Source organism: Egretta garzetta, unplaced genomic scaffold (genome assembly GCF_000687185.1).
Source record: "Egretta garzetta isolate BGI_Z169 unplaced genomic scaffold, ASM68718v1 scaffold56, whole genome shotgun sequence".
NCBI classification, from domain to species: domain Eukaryota; kingdom Metazoa; phylum Chordata; class Aves; order Pelecaniformes; family Ardeidae; genus Egretta; species Egretta garzetta.
In genome coordinates this window covers 5,874,712-5,899,695 of record NW_009260182.1, presented here as the reverse complement: position 1 = coordinate 5,899,695, position 24,984 = coordinate 5,874,712, and the positions used below count along the sequence as shown (strand labels likewise).

The 24,984-nt window shown below is 40.0% G+C and overlaps 2 protein-coding genes across 2 annotated transcripts in view; one reads left to right on the top strand and one right to left on the bottom strand.

Moving 5' to 3' along the window:
* The window catches only part of VCL (vinculin), a 46,918-nt gene extending 31,026 nt beyond the window's left edge, over positions 1-15,892 (top strand). Inside the window, exons 11-21 of the mRNA XM_009641868.2 lie at positions 44-234; positions 2,929-3,128; positions 3,658-3,786; positions 4,797-4,946; positions 5,513-5,621; positions 6,609-6,911; positions 7,498-7,622; positions 7,952-8,137; positions 13,289-13,492; positions 14,144-14,248; positions 14,970-15,892. Coding sequence (XP_009640163.1) covers positions 44-234; positions 2,929-3,128; positions 3,658-3,786; positions 4,797-4,946; positions 5,513-5,621; positions 6,609-6,911; positions 7,498-7,622; positions 7,952-8,137; positions 13,289-13,492; positions 14,144-14,248; positions 14,970-15,116 — 1,849 coding nt within the window. The 3' untranslated portion in view covers positions 15,117-15,892. The remainder of the gene's footprint in view (positions 1-43; positions 235-2,928; positions 3,129-3,657; positions 3,787-4,796; positions 4,947-5,512; positions 5,622-6,608; positions 6,912-7,497; positions 7,623-7,951; positions 8,138-13,288; positions 13,493-14,143; positions 14,249-14,969) is intronic.
* A 103-nt stretch (positions 15,893-15,995) lies between these two features.
* The window catches only part of AP3M1 (adaptor related protein complex 3 subunit mu 1), a 14,654-nt gene continuing 5,665 nt past the window's right edge, over positions 15,996-24,984 (bottom strand). The window contains exons 5-8 of the mRNA XM_035897394.1: positions 24,490-24,623; positions 23,598-23,805; positions 22,060-22,204; positions 15,996-20,770 (exon numbers count right to left, since the gene is read on the bottom strand). Of these exons, the coding sequence (XP_035753287.1) occupies positions 20,670-20,770; positions 22,060-22,204; positions 23,598-23,805; positions 24,490-24,623 (588 nt within the window). The 3' untranslated portion in view covers positions 15,996-20,669. The remainder of the gene's footprint in view (positions 20,771-22,059; positions 22,205-23,597; positions 23,806-24,489; positions 24,624-24,984) is intronic.

Genomic DNA, 24,984 nt, shown 5'->3' with positions numbered 1-24,984 from the left:
CTGTAAACGAACTTTATATGACTATACTTTTTTTAATCTTTAGTGGGAAAGGTGACTCTCCTGAGGCCCGTGCATTGGCTAAGCAAATAGCTACGTCACTTCAGAATTTACAGTCCAAAACCAACAGGGCTGTAGCAAATACCAGGCCGGTTAAGGCAGCTGTCCATTTGGAGGGCAAGATTGAGCAAGCTCAAAGGTGGATAGACAATCCTACAGTTGCTGATCGGGGAGTAGGTAAGTGTTTCCGTGTGCTCTTCCCTCCCCCCAGTTTTATGGTTAAACTTGTCAGAAATTTTTGTGACTCACACTACTGCTCCTGGGATGCTGAGGATGCATGGAATCTCTTTGCTGGTGGGGAGATCTGCAGTTTGTGGCTGGAGGTTTATAGCCAAGTCCTGGCTGCAATATTATTGAGTCGAGCTGGCCCATGATTCTCTTTGTCTTCTGGAAAGAACAACTTTGGTGAAGAATTAGAGAATGTGTGTTGAAGAACAGGCAAACTTTAGACTGCTCCTTGCTCTTATTATCATGCAAATATAGTATCTCAAATTTGAATTTATACCTACTTGAGCAAATTGAGTAATTAAGTCCTTCAGAGAGGAGAAAGACATTCATAAACCTGACCTAAAAATATCACTTCTTAGATGTTTTCTGGGTTATCTGAGGAGAATGCTACTTACTTAATCAAAGAGAAGGGTGATCTGAGAATCCAAGCATGCTCTCAGCGGGCATATAATTATGGTTCAGGAGCTGTTCTACTGAGAGCTTACTGTAAACCATTTCTGAAATTTCTTGTTTAGCTGCTTCTGATGTTATTGCACGTAGGTGGATGAAGCTTGAAAACTGGATTCAGTAGTTTTTTTCTACAGCAGTTAAGTCTGAGCAGTGCAACTGATAATGAGTGGAAACATGCCTTGTAAGACGTAGTATAACTGCAGACCTTTAATACCTCTTTCTCACACCTTTCCCTGTCTGTCAGGATAACTTCTGTTGTGTGAATAATCAATGACAGATCCTTGAATTACAGATTTAGTGATGTTGATAGCTTGGACACTTGTGAAGTGCAAATTTATATGCCATATTTTAAACAGAATAGTGGAGTTCCGTATTTGACATTTCCCGATGAGCAAATTGCACACTGAATGAGATGACCAAAAAGGTGGTAGATAGGTCTCACGAGGTGTTTTGGCAGTGGCTGAAAACCTTCCTAATTTTGATGTTTCTCTTGAACTGTGAGGTAGTTGGCTCAAAGGAGCACAAAACCTAACCTTATTTTTTTTTTTTAATTTTTAATTCAAAAGAGACAAAGGTAACTTAAATCCCATTTGAAGTCTCTAAGTGCTTAGTTAATCATGAGGGTTGCGTACATAGTGGAAGTTTGCTGAATGAATTGAAGTTTCTCAGCACTGGATATATACTACAGAATTTAATCAACTGCTGTAGTAATACATATGACAAAAATGTGTGTAGAGATGCAAGATGTTGCATGTCCCATAACTTCAATGTTTCTACTTTAATGAAGAAAAATTCTAGTTGTAACAGAATCTCATTGTTCAAATTTTTCATTAAAATGTCTTTCGCTTGTATTGGCCCTTGGCAGCATGCTTATAGGAAAGGTATATTAAGAATATAAATCAGACGTGCTCTCTTCAGTCTGGACAGCCCTTCTGGTAGAATTTGGCCTGGTATTTTCAGTGCTATGATAATGTGAAAATACTCCAGTGTTCTCTGCCATAGTAATGACCGTGTCACAAATAACTCTGTGTGTTTGCAGTTATCCCAGGGTAGTGCTTCAACACAAACTGGACTTTGGAGTAATAAAGCAAAATGTGTATTTTCTGTTATAAACAAGTGAGCCACTTCAGTCGTGATAGCTGCTACAAATATTTACATGTAGTCATATTATGAATTATCCTAGCTAAGTGACGGCTAAAGTAATTGTAATTGGCAGATACAAACTGGGCAAGATGTGCTGAAATACTAAACTGGTGTGTGAAATGTACTTGCTTGGCTGCACTTGATTTGGGGAAAACAATTAAAAATTATGTTGGGACAGTCCAACAGCACCAAACTTAGCTACACTAACAAGCTTTCTGAAATGATGGTGACAGTGCTGAGTGATTCTTGGACAGTCAGGTCCTGTGACAGCATCCTTCTAAGTAGCTTTGAGCTTGATCATGATCTTGGATTACTTGTGTGTTAACATTGGCTTAACATTATTCTTCATTAGGTCTTTAAAGGACTTAATATATGATGATTTCTTTTAAAAGGAGAATACTATTATATTGAGGAGTATATTCTTGTGAAAAAGCAGGAAGCTTCTGTAAGTGAATGAAGGAAATCACCCACACTAAAAATACTTTTTTTTATGGAAAAACTTCTGACACACTGTGGAGGCTCTATAAGGATTCCCTCCCATCTCCCCCACCCCTTCCTGGGCACTTGATACTTCTTACCCATGATTTCTGGAATCCTGGGAAGGGGGTGTTCTGCTTTTTCATTCATGTTTTCTACTTGGCTTTTCTCTCCTCTTCCTGCTCATCTTCTAATGACTTGTAATGATGCGAATATGAATTGCAGCACTTGGAATTTGCAAGTGCTTTCTGTTGGAATCAACAGGTTAGTTACTTAGGAATACCTGACAGCTGGAATAGTAACTTCTGCCAGGCCACCCTAGTTAAAAAGGATGCATCTGTAGCCAGAGTTGCTGTAATAAGCAAAAAGAAACTGGTGAGACTTGAATTCCTCTATGGGTTTGAATGGTAATTGCTTAATGATAAGCTGCAGAAGATCCTTTCCACTGCCTAGAAAGGTTTTCTTAAAAAGTCAAGAGTTCTGAAATGTCACTTCCTTCATAGCGCATCTGATTTATGCTTTCAGTTTTTTGTTCCACTGTATGTTAATGCAATATGACTTCTGCCACTGTAGGCCAAGCAGCAATTCGGGGTCTGGTTGCAGAAGGTCGTCGTTTAGCCAATGTCATGATGGGACCTTATCGTCAAGACCTGCTTGCCAAATGTGACCGTGTAGACCAGCTGGCTGCTCAGCTAGCTGACCTTGCAGCGAGAGGGGAGGGAGAATCTCCCCAGGCCAAGGCAATCGCTGCTCAGCTTCAGGACTCACTGAAGGTAAAAATTAGCTCCTGTGCAGCAAAATGCATGATATGCTGAAGTATTTTTACTCCTCTGATAAAGTGCTTCTGTGGGAGGCATCAATAAATAATTAAATAAATAAAATAAATAATTTGTTAAAAAAGTGCAGCAAAAAATCGTGTTGGTTTAGCTGAGATGCTAAAGCAAACTTTGTAGAAAGCCCTTGATATCATGCTGTAGGGATTAATTCCAAATTAATAATTTAGAAGTAAAAACAAAGTTTCATTTTAAAAGAAAAGGGCATGCTAGCACTGCAAATTTGAGGGGCAAGGTCTCAAATCGTGCTGTTCATAACTTCTCATGCTGCTTCAAGGAGTGGTACGTAGGCTTCTGGTATTTCAAATTATGTAAAAAGTGATTCATTGATCATGCTTTTAAGATCATTTTATCTTAATGGCTGCCATTGTAAGGGGCTTTTTTTTTTTCAAGAGGAGGTTTTATGGATTTGAATCCCTACAAACTTAATATTCCTGTGTCATGTGCTAATAATTTTCCTTTTTTTAAGGATCTTAAAACACGGATGCAAGAGGCAATGACCCAAGAGGTTTCTGATGTTTTTAGTGACACCACAACTCCTATTAAATTGTTAGCGGTAGCAGCCACTGCTCCTTCTGATGCTCCCAACAGAGATGAGGCAAGTCTACCCAGGTGGTCTTTTTCCCATGTGACGCTTCAGTTACTGTTTATTTTTCCTGAATTGGTATTTTGAAAAATGAATCAGTATTTTTTTCTCAAGCTTGTGATACATGCTTGTTAATTCTGACAGCATAATGATTGTCATGCAAATTTCTCTGGACTCTTGGAGATGGCAAATTGTGCTGTATATGCCTGGAAACTCTATTGTCCCTGGCTTCAGGAAATGGCAAAGATTTCTCCCTGTGATGTTTGTACCATGTTGCCTTCAGCATGCTAAAAATTCTTGTGCAAAAATCACTGAAACACTAGTTAGTGGCTTGTTATCTCAACATTATATAAGCTGATTAAAATGGTCAAATTCACACCAAGACTGATCAAGAGATTTAACCTGTTCCTGGCTGTATAGCATTTCCTGTATTTACAGAGCATGTAAAGTATCGAAAAGTCTGGGACTGGCAGCTCTTGTTGGCTAGTTGATTTGAATATTATCAAAATGATTCCCAAGGCCCTGGAGAATTTAGCTGTGTGGCAGGATAGCTTTTTGTCCAAGTATTCTGTTCCTTGAATGACTAAAGGCTGTGGAAGGAGGCATTTTTTTCCAATGTGAACTTCAATTTTTAGGGTAAACCCCTAAATTTATCTTCCAAATATAGTTACTTTTGGATTAAGGGTTTGAAAATTAATGTCTATGAGCTAAAATAGTTTAAGACAATATTTATTACAGCAGTAGTCATCTGGAATTAGTGTACTTAATACCTCAAAGCTATAAAGTGGCATAATATCCGTTGTTGCCCAGATGAGTTAGTAAAGAATAAAGTCCAGTAATGTAAAGATCAAAAAAAAAAAATGAAATGGCTTCAAAGCTTTTGTGTCCTGTTGCATCATCTCAGGAGATGCATTAAGTGTGAGTGTTATGAAGGTGTCTCCGGTATTTGACACTTAGAAGAAATCATGTATTCTTTAGGGAAGTTAGGCTTTTTTAACGTGTTTTTCTCTTCTGACAACTAGGTGTTTGACGAAAGAGCAGCAAACTTTGAAAACCATGCTGCTAGACTGGGAGCTACAGCAGAAAAAGCAGCTGCAGTTGGAACTGCAAATAAAACTACTGTGGAGGGCATTCAAGCAACAGTGAAATCAGCAAGGGAGCTTACCCCACAGGTTTGCTTCCTTCGTTTCAGAGGGCTATTAAAAGGGCTGGGGATGACTTCTGTGGAATTTGCTTTATGCCTCTGCTATCGGAGAAAGATGTTAATACCGGGAAGGACCATAGTGCTGATGCTTAAAAGGGGAATGGCAAATATTTGTGTATATGATACCAAGTAGAACAAAGTAATTAAATGTCATGTCTTACTCTTCAACTTTTGGACAGAAGCGTTAGTGACTTATTCTTGAAACAGAATTACTTTGAGGCGTAGTAAAATATGTAAGTGGAAAAAATGCCCTTTAACGAACGTACTTTAATGCTTCCAAGAAGTGCTTTTAAATTATAAACTCTTTTTGATATATAAGCATGTAATTGAAGTTCCAGGAAAAAAGTATTTATGTCAACAAATTCCAGAAGTGTTGTTATCTTCAAGCAGCTAGATGTTGAACTACAATTAATGAACTAGTATTCCAATGAGGAGCTACACATCTGGTCCTGAAAAACAAATGTATTTTCAGGAATATGTGTGATGCCATTATATACTGATACTTCCATAACTGAAAATGTTTTCCCTTGGCAGGTAGTATCAGCTGCTCGTATCCTCCTGAGAAATCCTGGAAATCAAGCTGCTTATGAACATTTTGAGACCATGAAAAACCAATGGATTGATAATGTAGAAAAAATGACAGGTAAAGCAGGAATTTTTGTTGAATGTTATACTTGTGACTAACTAGCCGGTACAGGTTTTTTTCCCCATTCTGTTTGGATTGATGAAACATGCATAAGAGTAACGACTCATGAAAGACAAATTAAGAGAAGTGGGAATGTGCTCTCTGACTCCAGAAATAGATGTATGTTACGCAAAATACCCTGCTTCATAGACATTAATTTTGAGCTGCAGGGGAGTAAATCTGGCTTTAGTTCTTTTGTGGGAAAAACAGAAAATGATTAGTTTTTATCATGATTGCTATTCTAGCAAACTTTAGCAACTTGAGGTTTTTTCTGCATAATCTTGGTGTGTTGAATGAGGACAAATCATTAAGTGGGGGCAAGAAAATGTTTAAAATTATATAACAGCTTGATGAAAACAGTGAATAAAACAAAGCTCTACTGATCTACTGAATCTTACTGAGACACTTAAATGTTTCAGTCTTTCCAAAGTGCAGATCCTTTGCAATTGTCTGCTAATCTCCTGGCTGTATGCTACCTCCTTCTCCATCTCCATAATTAAATGGTGGGTATTTTAAATATTACTGCCTTGTCACAATGTATCATCCTTAAGTAAAAGCACAGCCAGAGGGACATTTCCTTTTGAATGAATGGGAGCGGTACAAAAAGTACTGAATATGCTTAAATTTGGTGGGAGTTGGGAAGCTCTGCTGCATATGCTGTGCGAGCCAGTTCTTGACTCAAACACTGTTCCATGGTAGATGAGTAAGAATTTGGGATGCCATTAGTGGGAGAAAGCCTGACCACGGTTACTGTGATAGAGGTACCACACAATCAGAAGTAAAACTGCAGTAATACATTTGGTCTGATTTCCATGCCTCCTTCCACCCCTCTCCACCCCCAGTTTGAAAACACTGACTTTTCTGGTTGTGAACAGTCTCTGGAATACCAAATATCCCTTTCCACAGATGAAACTAGAATATTAATGTGTTTAACTTTTATTCTAGGGTTGGTGGATGAAGCCATTGATACTAAATCTCTGTTGGATGCATCAGAAGAGGCTATTAAGAAAGATCTTGATAAATGTAAAGTTGCGATGGCCAATATTCAACCTCAGATGCTGGTAGCTGGGGCCACCAGCATTGCTAGACGAGCAAACCGCATCCTACTGGTAGCAAAACGGGAGGTTGAAAATTCAGAAGACCCTAAATTCCGTGAGGCTGTTAAAGCAGCCTCTGATGAGCTAAGCAAAACTATATCGCCAATGGTAATGGATGCTAAAGCTGTGGCAGGAAATATTTCTGATCCTGGTAAGCATTCAGTCGGCTGATTTCGAATATTTTTTTTACTGGCTGAAGATGATGTGAAGCAGTGCTTATTTGGTCTTGTACAGCTGTGTATCCACTTTTATGTAAATTTTGTCTACACTTAAATCTCAGAATGGTGAAATTGAGGTCACACCACTAACTGCTGAATCCTGCTCTCTTAAAATGCAAAGACCTTTGGCATATTCTAGGGAAAGGCATTCAGCATTCTAGTTTATTTCATTATTTCGTAGTCTTTATTAGAAGTACTTGTCACTAGGTATCAGTAGCACTACTTTAAATAAGAAAATATTATTTAATTTCTTTTATTCTAAAAGTCATTCTGGGAATTACTTTGGCTATTGATAATGACACTGACTCAGCCCAGGCTTTATTTTATGCATGTTGCATATGACACTAACATTTCAAATGTGTAAATCCACTGAAATATTTTGGTAGTTTTTAAAAATTCTTTTTTACATACATATGTGTACTCGGCACAGTGTGTTATAGAAGTAATATTTTGGAGGGTAGTGTTGCAGTTCTAAATATTACAGAATGCTGTTAAACTGGTAATGGAATTTTTTTTCAGGTTTGCAGAAGAGTTTCTTGGATTCTGGATACAGAATTCTGGGAGCTGTGGCCAAAGTCAGAGAAGCCTTCCAGCCTCAGGAACCAGATTTTCCCCCTCCTCCTCCTGACCTTGAGCAGCTTAATGTAAGTACAGCATAGTTTGTAATACAATACGCAGTTGTTACTGACGATGTGTGGATTGCACACTGAAATGACTTGAGTATATTTTTATTCCTTAGAAATAAGATGCATTGTCTGGCCAGCCATGCATACAAGCGGCTATAAGTCTAAAAAACACCAATCCAGCTTTCAAAATAAGAGACTAAACCATGGTATTTCTTTCAACACTGAGCACTTGAAAAACTGGAAAAAGGCATGAGCTCATGCAATCATGTCTTGCCATGGCACCATCCTTTACTCAAGCTGTACTATTTCATTGCGCTGAATAAGTTTTTTTTTTTCCCCTCTCTTAGTTGACTGATGAGCTTGCTCCTCCAAAACCACCACTTCCAGAAGGTGAGGTTCCCCCACCCAGACCACCACCACCTGAAGAAAAGGATGAAGAGTTCCCAGAGCAGAAGGCAGGAGAAGCTATTAATCAGCCCATGATGATGGCTGCTAGGCAGTTGCATGATGAAGCCCGGAAATGGTCTAGCAAGGTAGGAAGTTGTTATGTGTGTCCTGTGCTAAAAGGAATTTTTTTTTTAAGGATCAGTGTGTGTTAGAGAACAGTCTTTTATAGACCAAATAGTAAAAGCATTGCGGTAGGAGGAATTAGAAACCCTTTCAAGTTCAGAGTGAACTAGGGTCAACTGTTCTAATACTCAGAATTGCTAAAATGCTTTATTAACATACCTCTGTGAACACAAATGTGCCTTGTATGCTAAGCTGTTTGTGATCCTTGATGCTAGTATTGCCTAGAGAGCCACTAATACTTACGCCTTTCTAGGCTGACAAGCTGATTGCTATATTTAAGTGACTTTGAAAAGTCTGTGTGGATGTGGCAGATGCCAGCTGCAGTAATCATGATCTGGCTTGTCTGAGCCTGGTCTTGTTCTGTTTTTGTACTGAGCCACACTCGCTATCAAGGCCAAAATCCTTCATTTCCTTACCATTTCAGTGCTATGACAAAGCAGTGTGAACTCGTCAGTCTTAATAAACGCTAATACAGCTTTTTTGCTTTCCCCTTTTTTTCCCCAAAGAGTTGCATTTTTTCCTCTGGCAGCAACTGAGTAAACTTCTGAGATTTAGGCTTCTGCAGGTATAAATCAAATATCAGAATTTGGCTTTTAAAATCTCCACTTTTTACTCCACCAAATTAGGTGGTGAATGAGAAGATAAACTTGAATAGCTTACAGAATCAACTTCAGGTCTTTGTGTGTAAGGAACAGATAAAATACAAAAGCAGCCCTGCAAATCTGTTTGAGAGTCTCTTCTGTAGAATTAAAAGCTCTATTTCCATCCATACTTCTGGATATACCAAATATAGATTTTAATATATACTAAAGGGATAGTATTGGAACGTAGTAGTCATCTCGGAAGGTAGTTTTGAGCCCAAAAGCCCTAATTTCAGCTTCCTAAAAGTGTTTTGATTTTTGAATCCCCAAATGGGTAACTTAACCATACACAGTAGGTAGTAAAATGCTTTTACTATATACATACTAAATTACCTATATATACTGTAAACATTCTAAATTCAGTAGCACAACTGTTAAAATAATTAGTTATCAAAACCAAGAAGCAGACATTAAAATTCCTTGCTGATTATGAAAAAGCTCTAAGCTTAGTGTGTTTAGATTAAAAACACTTTTTTCATTGCTGTTTCTTTAATTTGAGACCAGCAAACCAGTAAGTTAGCCTAGCATTGGGGAAGTTTTTTAAAAACACTTTTGCAGTCTCTGAAATCACTTATTGGGTGGAAGAGAGATTGATGGACAGTGCTACTGAGGAATATGGGGTAGACCTGGAAAGATAGTAATATAAGGTCTTGCTCATACTAAATCACGGTAGACTGTGTGCCAACTGTCTTCTTTTTTTCCCAATTAAATTAGTCTGCTGGTACTTTACCATGTGTTACGCTTATAGGGGGAAAAGTAGACAAGTACTTAGTCTTTAAACAATTTTGATAACATTCTTCATTCTTGAAAGATGTAAAATTTATTTATTTTTTCTCCTTTACAAAAACTCCTCTTCACTGTGCGGATTCTGGGCTTTTATGTGCTCCATTTTTCTCACGGAGCACAAACAGACCACAGTCTGTTGCTTTAGCTTTCCCTGCCTTTCCCCCTCATTTGAATAAATCAGAGAACGAGGGATATTTGAAAACTTTTCATTAGATCAAGACTTAAATAGAAGCTGTCTTTGAAGATGAGTTGATTTGGCAGTATGTAAAAGTTACAACTTCCTTCCAAAACTTCTGTGTGTTTTCCTTGGTGTAGATGTTTTTTCTATAAAGAGCCATATCGTAAGCAAAGCACAGCTGAAAATGCATGTTTTTTTGGTAAGGAAAGGGTAGTTTGACTTTTATCACACTTGGCTTTAGTCAAAGAAACACAGTTAGTAAAGTTGTAGAATGTTTTTGTATTGAAATACTGCTGCATTATAAATGCCTGTATTGTTATACCTCTTACCTCTTCCTTGTGATCTACCTGAACACAATATATTTGCTTGAATCCTCTTTCTTTTTTTTGAAGGTAATGGACACAATATATTGTGGCAAAACAGTATCATATGCTTCATAATCCTCTTATTCTACTAATTCTGTTTCAGTCTTTTTTTTAAGAACTGTAATATTCACAGCATTCATAACATTCAGTATCACCTCCTCTTTTCATAACCCAGTTTTGTTCTTTTTCATGTTATCTGCGGTACTTCAACGCTCACTTCTACAGTGTCCCCCACCCCACCTTTTTTTTCCCCCTCTACAGCGAGCAGTGTCAGTGGTTCTTCTGTGATCCTGCTGCTATCTGTTCCTGTATGTGAACGGGCTTCCATACAGAGCTTTCCATCTGCACAAATCTGCTTCTATGCAGCCAAACCAGCTTTCATTGAAACAGAAAATCCATTCATTTCACCAGTCTTGCCAGAAAAATGTTCTGCAAGTCAGCCTCTGTCTGTAGAAGCTGTATGCTCAGATGAAGAATGTTGCTCCATCTTTGAATTGTAACTTATTAATATTTTTGGTAACTTTGGTTTGCAGGTGAAATGTTTGTTTCCTTCTGCTAATCTTGTATTCCTTCCCCTCCTCCCTCTGACCTGATCCTAGAGCTGTCTTGTCAGATCCTGAGAGACCAAGGGGATGTTTTGGTCACTAAAACAGCTCAGTTCATGCTCTTCTACCAAATTCTGCTTCTTGTACTAACTGTCCCCTGTTTCTCCACCCTTGCTGCCACCTGCAAAGCCTGATGTGACTGTGATTAATGAAGCGGCTGAGGCTGGTGTAGATATAGATGAGGAGGATGATGCAGATGTTGAATTCACTCTCCCCTCTGACATTGAAGATGATTACGAGCCTGAGCTGCTGTTAATGCCAACCAATCAGCCTGTTAACCAGCCCATTCTGGCTGCTGCTCAGTCTCTACATCGGGAAGCAACCAAGTGGTCTAGTAAGGTACTCCTGAGTCTCCCCGGGGACTGATCCGTGTGCATCCAGCCATTTGGAATGCTGACACATTTGCATCACTCTTGATCCCTGCTGGGCCCCGCCATTCTGAATGAATAAGTGTGTCTGCACTTCATTTTAAGGACTGAGAGTGGCTTCACAAGTTTGCTAGATCTGTTTGTCAGTGCTGGATTGAAGCTTGATTTGGGTCACCTATTAATATTTAAAGGCTTCCTCTGCCTTTGCATCTGCCTGTTCTTCTTTGTTATGGCAGTTTTCAAACTGTAGTAGAAGTTGTCTTCCTTCTCCCCTGTTCTTTTTTCTATTTGTTTGGGCTACCTGGGAAGCCATGGTTAATGGTTTCTTAATGACTTCCAGATACAGCCGAGTATACAGCATTCAAGAAGTCATTTAACATGTCTATTGTGCTTTGCCTCCATTGATGCCATCAGTTAGAATACCTTCCAACAAGGAATGGCTTTGTATGGCAGTGTTCATCCAAGAGGACTGACTGCTGGCTTGCACTTGGCTGTATTGCAAATGCTGGTCTTGAGAGAGTTCTTTAATGAAGAAGCTGCACTGAATGCTGTTAGCTGCTGAACTGAGATTGTTTATACAAAACCAGTGGAAACCTAACTCAAGGTTCAGACATTCACAAGTAGCCTGTCTCTTCTGTCTAAGCACAAATGTCTGCAAGACTGGTCACTTTTTATAGCATGCTGCAAAAAATAAGGTTGGTGTCCCGTAACAAACAAAGGTTAGCGGTGTGTGTGTATGTATATGTGTGTGTGTATGTAATTACATAGATAGAGATACTAAACTATTTTAATAAAAAGGGCTTTAAAAATGTTCTTGTCCTTTTCAGATTCTGATGCTTGGATAACTTGTTAGAGGGCTTCGTAAATGACAGTGCTCCTAATTTCTTGATGCTTCTACGTGAAAACATGGAAAAGCTTTGTGTTATGCCATTTGCATCCTAACTGGTTATACTAGCAAACTGTTTAGCTATTAGGTCACGGTAATGAATAGTTCAGCTTTTTGTCACCTATATCTGTAAAATGTCTGAGATATCTCTTGAATTTGCTAGTAGTCAGTCATGGAAGTATGTGCGCAGGGGTAGAGATTACATTTGCTAAGTTGGGTTCTCACTGTGTGCTCTTTGCTCACAACTTCATTGGTCATTAATTGTGGAATTACACCGAGGAAAGAGCGTGCTAATACTTAAACTCACTCTGCTGATACTTCATCCACACAATAGGAATGCTTCATGGCACCAAATAGTTCACTTCCGTCTTGTAACTTCCTATAAAGGTGAATGTAAACATACTAACAGGATACTAACAATTGATCATCGAGGTCTGCTTCTCCTTGCACTAGGTTTCTCTCTGGAACAGTGCATAAGAAATGGTTTTGCCTTGGTCATACTTAACTCACATGTTTCAAATATTTCTCAGAAGTATTTCTGTGACTGTAATTTTGATGCACTTCATACAAGAAATCTGGATTTTCATGTATGAAATATCACTTGGTTACCTTTTGAACTATCAAGTTCTCTCCTGGAAGCTTTATTTTAAAGGGAGAGATTTTGTCAAAAAGGAAGAATAATTTTCAATGAACAACTTAAAAAAAAAACAAAACCCAAACAGTCTCATCTCACTTCCAGTTACCAGCAACAAAAGTTTTGTATGTCACAGATTCTCTTCCATTTCTTTAGCATTACAGCAGCATAGCTGATGATGTAACAACTTCAGTGGCATCTGAAAGTTTTATGCTCAACTGTTATGACTACACTATTTAACTTAATTAGTGCTATTTGGTTTAACAAGCTATTTGGCACACTTATTTTAATTTTAAAAAGCCTTTTTTTGGAAATCTGGAATTTCAAACACTAATAACATGCTTTATCTTAAAACCTAGCCAGCAGAGCAGTAACTCTCATTCCATGGACAAACTAACACTTTTCTTTACCACTTCTTTTCCAGTTTTGAAGCAAACTTTTCTCCTGAGTGTTAGGAAGAAAAATGCCAGAAACACATAATTAGTACAGATCTTCCCTGTTCCTTGAAGAAACCTCTTCTGTGTTCACAAATGGTTCTTCCATCCCTAACTTCTTGAAAGGGTTGCTACCAAAACATAGACTGCTGTTCAGTCGTGACTTCTGTGAAGCTTTTGTCTTAGCTTGAACACTAACTCATGTTGTTCTCTTCAGGGTAATGACATCATTGCTGCTGCTAAACGAATGGCGCTGCTCATGGCAGAGATGTCGCGCCTGGTGAGAGGAGGTAGTGGGAACAAGCGTGCCCTTATTCAGTGTGCAAAGGATATTGCTAAGGCATCAGACGAAGTCACTCGATTGGCCAAAGAGGTGGCAAAGCAGTGCACTGACAAGCGCATTAGAACAAACCTCTTGCAGGTAATGACTGAACTTGTAAATGCCACAAATACCTCTCCCCCTCGCCCCCCTGCTTTGTTCCTCTCTCAGTGTGAGTGAGCACAGGAGTTGTGGCAGTACATCATGTAGATCTTTCCTGGGCTTGTAAAGGTTTGTCAAGTTCTATGTCTGTTTTTAGATCCCCTGGTAATACATATTCTCTGAAGTCGGGATTTGTTCACAGGTGCGTGGAAGATGTTAGTAGCCAGAGAGGTTTTGAAAAATACTGTGCTACAAACACTGGCCTGTCCTAAGCCTGCATTGCATTCTATTTCATCTGCTCATTCCTTTTGTATCTAAGAATAGTAGTGAAAACACAACACCCCTTAGTTTTTCAGTCTCAGCCAAACATATGTCATCCCATTGCTAACAAAGCAGACCCTTGAGGGATATCTGGAGGAAAGGAAAAATGTCCATCCCAAAAATTCCCCAAACAAGTAAAATAAGATTCAAGTATTCTACCAATGTTTGCCAGAAAGTCTTGAAGGTTATAAAATCCCTTCTGTGGTTATTAATACCTTATCTAATAGTAAAACAAAATCAAAGAATTCATCTTAAAAAATAATTGGTAATGTATTGGTGCAGTTTACCATATAAAGTGGTGTTTTTTTTTTTTTTATCCCCACTCCTTAGGTCTGTGAGCGAATCCCAACCATCAGTACGCAACTCAAAATTCTTTCCACTGTCAAAGCTACCATGCTGGGCAGAACTAATATCAGCGATGAAGAGTCAGAACAGGTAAGAGGTGTAAAAATCGATGGTAGTGTGGAATTGTTGTTCAGTCTCATGAGGAAAAACAGACAATGTGTAATACCAGATGTGCTCTGGGCACTCAGTGTTTGGAAGCTTACCTCAGCTGTTTAGTGAAGGTAATTCCAGTATAGTGCCTTGGGTTCTGGCTCGAAAGCTACAGTTTAACAGAGGAACACCAATCCTTCCCAAGACAAAAAGCTCCTCCGGTTCAAATGTTTGTATGAGCAACTTCTTAATCTCCTTAATTTAACAATAAATAAGTGAGCTAATGAAGGAATGCGCTGCTACAAATCCGGCAGGTTTGCCACTGGAGGAGTAGTAGCACCCTCTGGTGGATCGTAGGGAAAATTCTTATTCTCCAACAGCATCTTGTATACTTATCTTGCAGTTCTGTTAGCTTCCAAATGCACGTTTTCAGCTGAAGTCCTGCACTTTTGCCTTCTGAGAGAGATGATTCTACTATGTGACGCTAAGCTTTTATTCAGGCTTGGCACAAATACACAGTGAGAAATGGAAAAGTCTTGTTGCGAGTCAGGATAACACTTGCTAGTTTCCAGAGACTAGTTGTTTCATTTACTTTTTCACAGTTTAAGTCAGCGATCGACTGACTGAATGCTGGCACTGGCAGTCCACATGCATAACGGGTTTCCATGCTGCTGTCCTGAACGTTTACTAACACACTGGAAATCTTTAATTTTCTTGACAGGCAACCGAGATGTTGGTTCATAATGCCCAGAATCTCATGCAGTCTGTGAAGGAAACTGTGAGAGAAGCTGAAGCAGCATCCATTAAGATAAGAACAGATGCTGGATTCACTCTTCGCTGGGTCCGAAAGACCCCATGGTATCAGTAAACACTTGCCACATAAGTATTACTTCCTGTAACATAAAATGCCTTTTTTTTTTGAAACAGAAGAGATATATTAACAGCAAAAGGTGCTGTATACATAAGCTTAAGATTAGCTTATGCTAATGCCCCATTCTAAGGGTATGAATTATAAGAGAATGCATTTCAGATGTCTTCGGAACGCTTTTGATATCAAACACCTCAAAATTGCTTCCGACAGTAGACAGTTCTTATCCTTTTTTTTTCTTTTGAAGATTCTTTTAATGAATTCTGTACTCCCAGAAGCACATTTCATTTATGCACTGTATATTCCAGTAGTTGCCACATGATGATATAAACCATGGACCTCACTTTAAGCTTATGTTGAGAGTCTAGGACACTATTGGTTACTTGGCAGTTTTTTAGGGACAATCATTGATAGAAACATTCAACTTCTCAACAGGATTTTAGCTGGCTGTTCTTAAACCATGCAGAAATGATGGAAGGTGTGGGGTTTTTAATTAAAGGGGGGCGGGCAGCAGAACAGTTGTAAATTGATCATTAAAATTCCGTGTCCGAAATGGTATTTTTTTTGCTTTTGATTTTTGCCTGGCAACAGTACTTTAACCAAAACTGGAGCTGTCTTTGTCACCCTCCTGTCACCCTGTAGGTAGGCATTCCAGAACTCTTGTACTGTACTGAAGCGCTTTGCAGTGAATGTTAGTGGCACACTGATGGCCTGAGCCTTACAGCAGGAAATCATGGAACTCTTTCCTTCTTGCTCAATTCCGTAATGTATCTAGCTGAAAAATCCTAGTTCTCTTAAGCTAGCTGCGTGTCCAGGACCAGCAAATACCACATGCTGGCTCTCTCCTTTGGAAAACCAAAGGAGCACATGGAATTACTCTTTTTTTTTCCCCCTCTTCCCTCCATCTAATGTTATTCCAGCCACTCAGGGTGGAAAGCAAAAGGTAAAGATACTCAACTAAAAAAGACCTTTTGCCTTGCTGCCCTTGTTTCCAACAATGCATAAGCTTTTTGAAACCCAAGTGCTGCAGGGACAGGGAACCCTTTTTAGGTACTCGGATGGCTACCAGCTAACAGTGGTTCCTAATGCTAAACGTACCAGGGTATTGTTACTGGTTTTGACATTTGGAGTTTGGAGGCTCAAAATCTTTATTTCTAGTTCTAGTAGTAGTGAACTGAACAAAGTGCTACTCTATCTTTAAAAAAGCACCCCAAACAAACTCTACATAATCCGCCCCTCTAGTACTAAAATAGACTAGGGATGCTTTTATCCTTCCATAATTGAACATGCCTTTACATACATATATATGTATATATATACACACAGACACACACACACATTAATTTAATTGCTCCGTAGTCTCTTTTGGCATTTGACAGAAAGGAGAATTACTGTTTTAGAATGAGTGTCTGCACGTAGGCAAGGAATGCTTGCAGCCTTCTGCCCAGATCAGCACTGGACCTCACGATGCCCTCTTAATTTGCTGAAAATTGTTGCATGATGAAACCACCTGTAATAGAAGTGCCCTTGTGGAAAAACTGCTCAGTCTTAACAGCTTGAAGAGACACACGATAGAGCCAGCTGTCCTTTACCTGTCTGCAACAGTTACTCTACAGTTGGACTTCCTCCCCTCCACCCCCCTTCATTGCACTGTTATCTAAAAAGGGAAGTTAAACTGATCAGAATACATCTGCCTCAAACTGACCTTGGCAAGAGAAAGCACGCGTTCGTCGTTACCTCACTCCTTGTGTCTGGGTATTGCGACACGCGTGGTACTTAGGGTCTCTCCTTACGAGTTCTCTTCCTGCAGCTCCCTGCCACAGGAGGAGGAAGGAAGGGGCACCAGAGCCTTAACCTGAATGTCTTGCATTTGGTTGGTTTATACCAGATCTTTAACGTAATTGTAATGTAGTAATTTCTATTTAATAGTAAATAACACTGAATAGGTAGGGGTTATTTTTAAGGGATTTTCTAAATAGTCTTCCTGTATTACTTTTCAATGCTCCTCACGTGTCCTCCCCCCCCCAGTTCAGGCTTCTCTGAGATTTTCTTTTTAGCATCACTGTTTAGTTGCTTGACTGATATTAATGCAATATTACTAATGCCTTTAATACATGATTGTTTATGCCAAAGATCACTTTTTGTTTATCGAGGAATGTTTGCAGGAAAAGTTACGAATCATGGTTGCCTTTGATATTCTTCCAGAATGTTTGCTGTAAGTTCTCGAACTGTTTTGTACAAGCTAAAATACTTGTCCACCTTATGCTATTACTGCTTTTTTGAACACTATTAGTCTTCAGACCTGAAACGCAGCAAAAATTTGACAAAGACCATGAATGTCACTTAGAAATGTTTTACCACTATCAAACTTTGTTTATAAACCAAAATGTATTGTATAGTCTAATGTTTTCAACCTTTCTTTGGTTCTGTTAAAAAAAATAAAAACGCATTTGTACAAATGTCAGCTCGTGAGTATTAATGGTAATGGAGCGGTGGGGAACACCGTAACGAGCCAAAAGCGAAAGCAGCAGCAGTGCTAAAGCAAAAGAACAGTTGTCGTGACACATTCTGAACAGAAAAAAGTGCAAAGTTCCTCAAATGGGTGAAGATTAAAACAAGTTGTTTTCTGTCTTTTGTGCCTGTAAAGCTAGTAACTAAAGAACTGACTGGAGGCTGTGGTCCCGTGGAAGAAAACGGGAGTTTTTCCAGCGGCCTGACAGTCATCTCCTCTAGTAGCACCAAACAGGGTTCTGAGAACTTGAAATGGGATTTGCCTGATCCTGTCAATAAGGGAAGAACTGCTACTCTGGCCAACACCTCATTAATCTGAATTTTACTTCACAAATTGAATGCAAGGGCGATTAGCATGGAATCACTGTCCGGTCTCCTTCATTCCTTCATGGTAAGAACCTCTTATAAACTCTTTTTTTTTCTTGTTAAAAAGTTCTACCAGCACACACAATGTTCTGACTTTGTGGAACCAACATTTATTGGTGCTGTAGGACCGAGCATAGTCTCACAGTGCTGGAAGGCACCTGGGATTTAGTAATAATAGGTAAAAATCCAGATTTCATACTGTTCACATGGTTCTCTCCATACCTGAGAGTACAAGAACCCAAGAGACAATCACCTTTGCCAGCACTCCCAGAGCGGGACACCAAGAGACGGGGAGCCCAGACACCGGCCGTACTCATTCCTCAGTAATGACACCCTCGGATTTCTGAAGCTGCAATATTCATACAGGTGCCGGTGCAGGGTTTTTTAACAGGGGAGAATACGGACGCAGTCCCCCCGTCTGCAGATTCTGCAGCCGAGTTTCCTGTTTGGAGAAACGGCAGGAGCCAGCACACCTACAGCAAACGGTTTAAGCCTCGCACAAGTAACCCCATTTCCCTGACGAAAACCATCTTCATGCTCCAGGTGGTTTCCTACCAGGTGAGTGTAATTCTTGTTGACAGCGACTTGGCGCGCTGTGAAGTACGGATCAAGGCTTTTCCAGAGATGGCAGCTTTGTGCACGCTTCCCTGGTGCCCGAGTTACAGAAGGTTGGCAAGGCTTGTCCTGTGCCATGCTGCGGGGAGGCGTGGGTGTTAGGGCTGGCCCGATTTGGTATTGCGTTATGTTCTGTGTCAGTAACGGCGTCGGTTCCCAATGGAGATCCTGCGGCGTTTCCAGGCTGCTGATGCAGAGAGCGGCTCTAGCTCTCAGGCTTAAGCTTGGGATGTTACCAGTTACAGAGTAAAATTCTAGTAAAATAACTGTAACTGAAAGATGCTGAAAGATGGAGTGGGAACTGTAGGATGAGTTGATGGATCTTTCTCCAGTTGAAAAAGGTAGACTAGAAGGTTGGTAGCTTTCAATAGCAAAAATGTCGTGTCTACACAAATGCAAGGCTTTCTTATAGGTGCTGGTTCTTGAGAGTGCTGTTTTATCTCATCTACTGTCATTTCAGAAATTCAGAATGGCTGGCTGTGGCCCAGATGTCTCCAGCGAGATTACCAAAGTTACCAGTAGAGCGTAGGGGCTGATTTCTTTCCTTACTGGCTTGCTGCCAGTGTTCAGATGGGTTCCCCCTCCTTTTTTCAGACTGGATCATTTTTTGTCCCAGTACTTGAAATTTTGACTGCTGAATGACTCTGCTTCAGGTGAGGAATAGGAACTGAAGTTAGCAGCTATTCATCAATTTGTGAGCCAAACAGGTCAGGGAAACAAAGATTCTCTGGTCTCCCACCCTTCCTTAATTCTGAATTTGGGTTTCTCAGCCTACCATGTACTGACCAGCTGTACGGTTTGAACCCTGACGGGTACTGCGGAGCATGTATTGGTTTATAAGAAAAAGTTTGGTCAGCTTTGCATCACCACTGTTGTGTCTTTGAAACATTGTAATCTAAACATTGATTGTTCTCCATTTAAAAATAAAAAATATGAAAGGGAGCTTACCTGCCGTGCTCCTAAATGCCCTTTCTAAACCTTAAATAGCTGCACAGTGATCAAGTTCAGCAAAGATGTAGCAAATAGTCATCATTTAATTGTATATCAGATGTCTCCTGACTAAAAGCATCACGAATATTTTACAATATTGCGAACACTTCACAAGAGAAGATGTATTTGCAGTAGAGTTCCCTTTATTTCATAACATTAAAGCACACAACCATTAAATACGCTTGACACTTCTATTGTGCTATCTAAAAAGCTACACTCCAATGTACATGTGGCACAAATCTGGTGGCATCCACTTCGAACAAGTGGAACATCTAAATCAAAGCAAAGGCTTCACATAAAAAATAGATCTTACTCTCTGCAACTGTTGTCTTACAAAAAATGATGGCGATGATGACACTGAATGGCAAGAAAGTGGATTACTGAAGCGACAATCACCTCCCAGATCTAATGCAGAATGTTATTTTTATCAGCTCATCTGCAGATGGCACAAATGAAAGCTGATTAAGGCAAATGCTTCTTAAGAAAGGCGATTTCTTGTAAACAACAAGGAAATTATTTTTTTCTTCATCAGAAGCTCTTTCTTGGGAGTGGCACTTGCTATGCCCCAGGCCCCTGTGGGACCCCTGCCCCCTCACTGCCGCTCTAGTTCTGAAGGGATTACGCGATGCTTTGTGGAATACCAGCTTGCAGCTGGCCGTGAGAATAGCCGAGCTTTCTCTGCAGGCGCTGCAGCAGCAGAACGTGCCACCGCAAGACTTCTCCAGCGGCCAGTCTGGCCTTCGTAATGTGCTTGGCCTCTGGGCTTTGGTATCTGCCTGGCAGTGTGGTGTTTGCGACGTTCCGTGGATCACCTCTATCAAACTATTCACCAGCACAACAATTCAGTAAAAAAAGAGTGAAGGTGTATTAGAAAAAAAGTACCTTATTTTAAAGCCATATTAAGAAAAACTAAGCTACGCTTTCATTTTAAGAGCTGCTGTGCACAAATGTTTTGATTCCCAAACTAATCAGTGTCTGTTAATTAATTGGCACCTAATTAATAGCAACATAAGTCACTAAGCAGTCAAGTTTTTTTTAAGGGGAATTTCCTCTTGGAAGTAGAGCATCTCCTCATGTCCTGACTTGGAATTTTCCTGCTTTTGTAATGTATTTGACACCTTTAAAAGGCTTGTATTTTTCTCCATACATGTCTAGGCGATTCACCTTCAGTCCTGAAAAAGACAAAATTGAGTACAGAGTTAAAAGCAGAATTGTAGAAATCATGGCAGGCTGTTCAAAAGTCCTGTTTTCTTGAAGCATGTTAAGATGGGTTAGGAAGCTGATTTTCCTTCTTTTCACAAGTTCATCTGGTTTGAAACCACAGAAGAGACCGTTCTTGTCACCTACTCATAGCTGCCCTGGCAGGGCAACAACTTTCTTCTGTTCTGCTTTGTGAGCCAACAGCCTCCTTCCAGGGGATGAACTACTGAACAAATGAGCCTGTCTTCCGCAGCTCCTCTACACTGCGCTCTTTTCCAATAACACAGATGAAGCAAAGGACAAGTTTAGAATTCTTTTCACTCTAAATTGTAATTGCAAGGACCAGCATTCCCTCTGCTACTAATTGAGGAATGCCAGTAGCTATTAGCTACCTAACCGTTTCAGGTTGTCCCCTGCTTTCTCACAGGTCCGTTATCTCTGGCATCCAGCCACGGGATCCACTATGTTTTGCTAGATTCAGACCAGTGGGTTGCAAGCTGCAGGATTCTGTTCTTGCACAAGGACTAACCATTAAGTTACTCAGCAAAGCAGTCGAAGAAGCAAAAGGACCACAGCCTGGTGCCTACCTAGAAAGGTGCTACGTGTGATACCACCAATTCTCACCTACTGCCTTCAGTCATCCTCCTCCTTTCCAAATGTGAGTCTTCACTCTGCTAGGGTCTTAATCCTGCAAAGCTTGCTTGCAGAAGCATTTTACGCATGGACAACTCACGTGATTCAAGTGTTTGCAGACTGAGGCCTTGTTTGCTTTACATTTACTTTTGCACTTACAGACTTCATTCCAGTCTTACTTGCAGATTGAAGATAAAAAACTAACTGCCTCCAAAGGAAAGAATAAGAAGGGCATTCTTTAAAATTAATGGAGCTTTTGACTGCTAGAAAGGGCTTTAGTGTTACAAGGCTAAAGCAAGTTAAGAGCAGCATGCTAACTCATCATCCATCACTCTTCACTGAAAGGATAAATTTGCATGTTTAATGCAGAAGTCAACAAAGAAAAATCCATTCTTCTGTACCCTTCTCACAGGCTCTCTTCAGTAAAACAATTGGGAATTCACAATTCCCAGCAAGGGAGTCTTCCAGCAAGGGCACCTGTCAAGTTTGGGTAAATCAGACTTTACCCTTCTGGACCAAGCTGACTTCAGATCAGCATTTCCAATTAAAAGATTAACAGTTTCCCACTTCATTTCCTACTGCTACTCATTCTGTTGGTACCAATTTCATGTAACGCCTACCCACTCACCTGAAATTGCAAGCTGTTGTATCTTAAACTGGATGTTTAAACTTGGATTCTCCTCTGGCTTGGCAGCTCCAGACTGCAGGTTCACCATGCCCTTCAGGTTTGGTAGCTTTTGAGGGGTAATTTTGCCAACATCCCACGTTAACACCTTGTCAGGAAAGAGAGAACAGTAGCAGTAGCTTTCTAGGTAACAACCTATGAGGTCAAGTTCATGTCAAGCTTTTACTTTGCAGGCTGGGTACAGAAGTTTGCCTGGTGGCCCTGAGAATTATCCCACGGGCTGGGAGATGGCATAGTTAGGGCTCCAGCAGGTACGGTGTCTTTTCTTTACCAGCCTTTCTTAGTTGGTCTGTGCACTTAATACATCTTGTTCCCTTAGCAATGGTGACAGTTCCTCTTGTCAGACTGGGCCAGGTACATCCATGAAGCAAGCAGAGTGACCAGCACAAAGGTCATAGGAACTTAAACATGAGAATGAGGAGGACAGGAGCAAGGCGCTTGGCAAAAGGAGATGTTTAAGCTAGTGTAACTTTCCTAAGGGTCACTTGTTTCCCGTTGATTCTTACATTTTAAAGAAAATACATGGAACCAAGTTGGCCCTTCAGTCACCCACAAGAGTTTTCTTTTTGTTCTTATCATATACTGAAAATTGTTGATAAATGCAGAAAAACCTCAGTTTTCCCTACTTCTGCAAACTTTTGCAGTTACAGTCTGCCTCGCTATCCCAACTCTTGATAAAAACACAGTATAATTTATTTCTGCAGAGAGGAAAGGAGACTTCAAGTGTTTTTGTTGGTGCTTTTGTTTTTAGAAGATCAAGGTCTGTTCTCTTTGAAACAAAATGTTACTTGGAGAGCTTTCACTTACAATTCAAATCAATTGCTGACTGAGATATTCCAAGGGCAGCAGAAAGCTCAGAGCAGGGTGTTAGAGCCAGCAGAATGGTTTGGCTCAGACTGCATTTCAGCAAAATGGTTCCTGGGTACTAAAAAGCTTCAGGAGCTTAGGAAATTTAGGTCTCAAACCCCAACTTGGAGGCAAGAAAGCAGGACTCCCAACACATGCTCTTTCAGACCCTTTGTTTTCCTTCCTGTGCATCGTCAGGCACATCTTTTGGAAGTTTTTTTTCTCATCTCTCACTGCCTGTTTTTCTCGCTACCTATTTTCAAGTCTACTGCATTTTCTCCAAACAAGTATGTTTTTAAAGAACATAGATTGCAAAATATACCGTAGCTGAAACCACCAGCAAAGAACTGCTGCATCCAACTGAAGAAAAATATTAGGGGGGTGAAGGAACAGGGGAAAAGAGAGGAAGGAAAGGGACAGGGGAAGGGAAAGGAGGCTGATAAAACCAGAAATCACAACTGGTGTGTATCTAAGTTTGAAAAAGTAAATTTTAAAGACAAGATTTGAATTCATAAACATATGCTGAAGGGAAAGTTTTCTGTTAAGTGTGAAATGCTGCTCCAGTGCTCTGCCATACGTATGACTTGTTCTAATGTTGTCTTACATATTTGAATAAATAAAAACTTAAGACTTACTTTAGTAACTGGGTCAAATGTATAGCTGCCTTGTGTAGCAGTGAGGTTCATATTAAGTACGGCCTTTGGCATGTGAACTGTCATGACAACTCCTTCCACTGTTTTCCCCATATTCTGTTTTGGTCCAATGGTAACGTCAAATCTTCCTGAAGAACTGTTTTCCTTAAAACTGATCATGTGTTTCACATATACAGGAATTGCCACCAAGCTGAAAAGAGAAGACAGCAGCTGAATGCATCCTGGCTACTTCTCTGCTCGAGAAAATAAAGCTCCTTCTCATAAATAGTTCTTGTATTTCTGGCAGGTATTCAAGTTAGAACCAGTTTGTTTCAAAAGTGAAAAGTGATACTTGGCTCTTCAACATCATTGCTGAAGTGATTTTATTACCAGAGAAATCACATGAAAGAAAGATTTTCCCCCCAATCACTTGTCCCGATGTCTCTCCCTCCGTATGTTTATTTTTTTGAAGTAGTCTCACTGACTGAGCCAATTCTCAGAACAGTCACCAGTCAAATCAGACTTAGTTTGCAAATCTCTGCAGCTTAGACTTTTTTGCTTTATTCTTTTTATGAAAATCAGAGTCCTCTATGCACACAGAGACTTAGCCACAAAGCATCCAGCAGTAACAATGACTACCAGGAACGAAGAGCCCTATGTTACTGTCACGTGTGGTTTATCCCACTGAAAAATGATTGCTGACTATCAGCAGCTCACTGAAAAAAACATTTTCTTGTTTTAGTGCAGACAGAGCAACAGATGAGACAAAACCCGAGAACATGCATTTTAGCAACAACGCAAATTCCCCCCATAGCAAGGAGAAATCTGCAGTTACTCAGATGGAAAGCGGTAGATGGTTTGTCTGAAGAACCAGCGTGTCTAAACAGAAACATACTTCTGTGAGCTGACACGGTAGGAGATCAATCTGAAATTCCCATCGGGAGGAATAAATGAAAGGACTCTCTCAGACTCCCAGCGTTTGAACCGAATACATGGATGGAAGCTGACGTCATCCAGCAGCCGCGGGTTCTGTAAGTAGTGGCAAAGTGGTAAGTGAAATTTCATCGAGTATTAGCAGTTTGAACTAGCGACCGCACTCTGCACGTTTCCTATTTCCTACACTCTACGTATCATTCCTCGCTGATACCTGAGACGCGTAACTGAGCTAGGATTTCTGGTCTGACCTGGTACAGCAGTTCCTGTGAGTGTATTTTTATGTACAGACAAAAGCCATTCCAACTACTGAGCAATGCAGCAACTTCTACAATATAATGCAAAACTTGTTATATTTTGTATGTGTAATGTGAAGTAGTGATTGGCCTCTTAAAATTGTTGAACTCTGACTGCTAAGAAAAGTAAATCCTGAGCCACTAAAATTCCCAAATATATG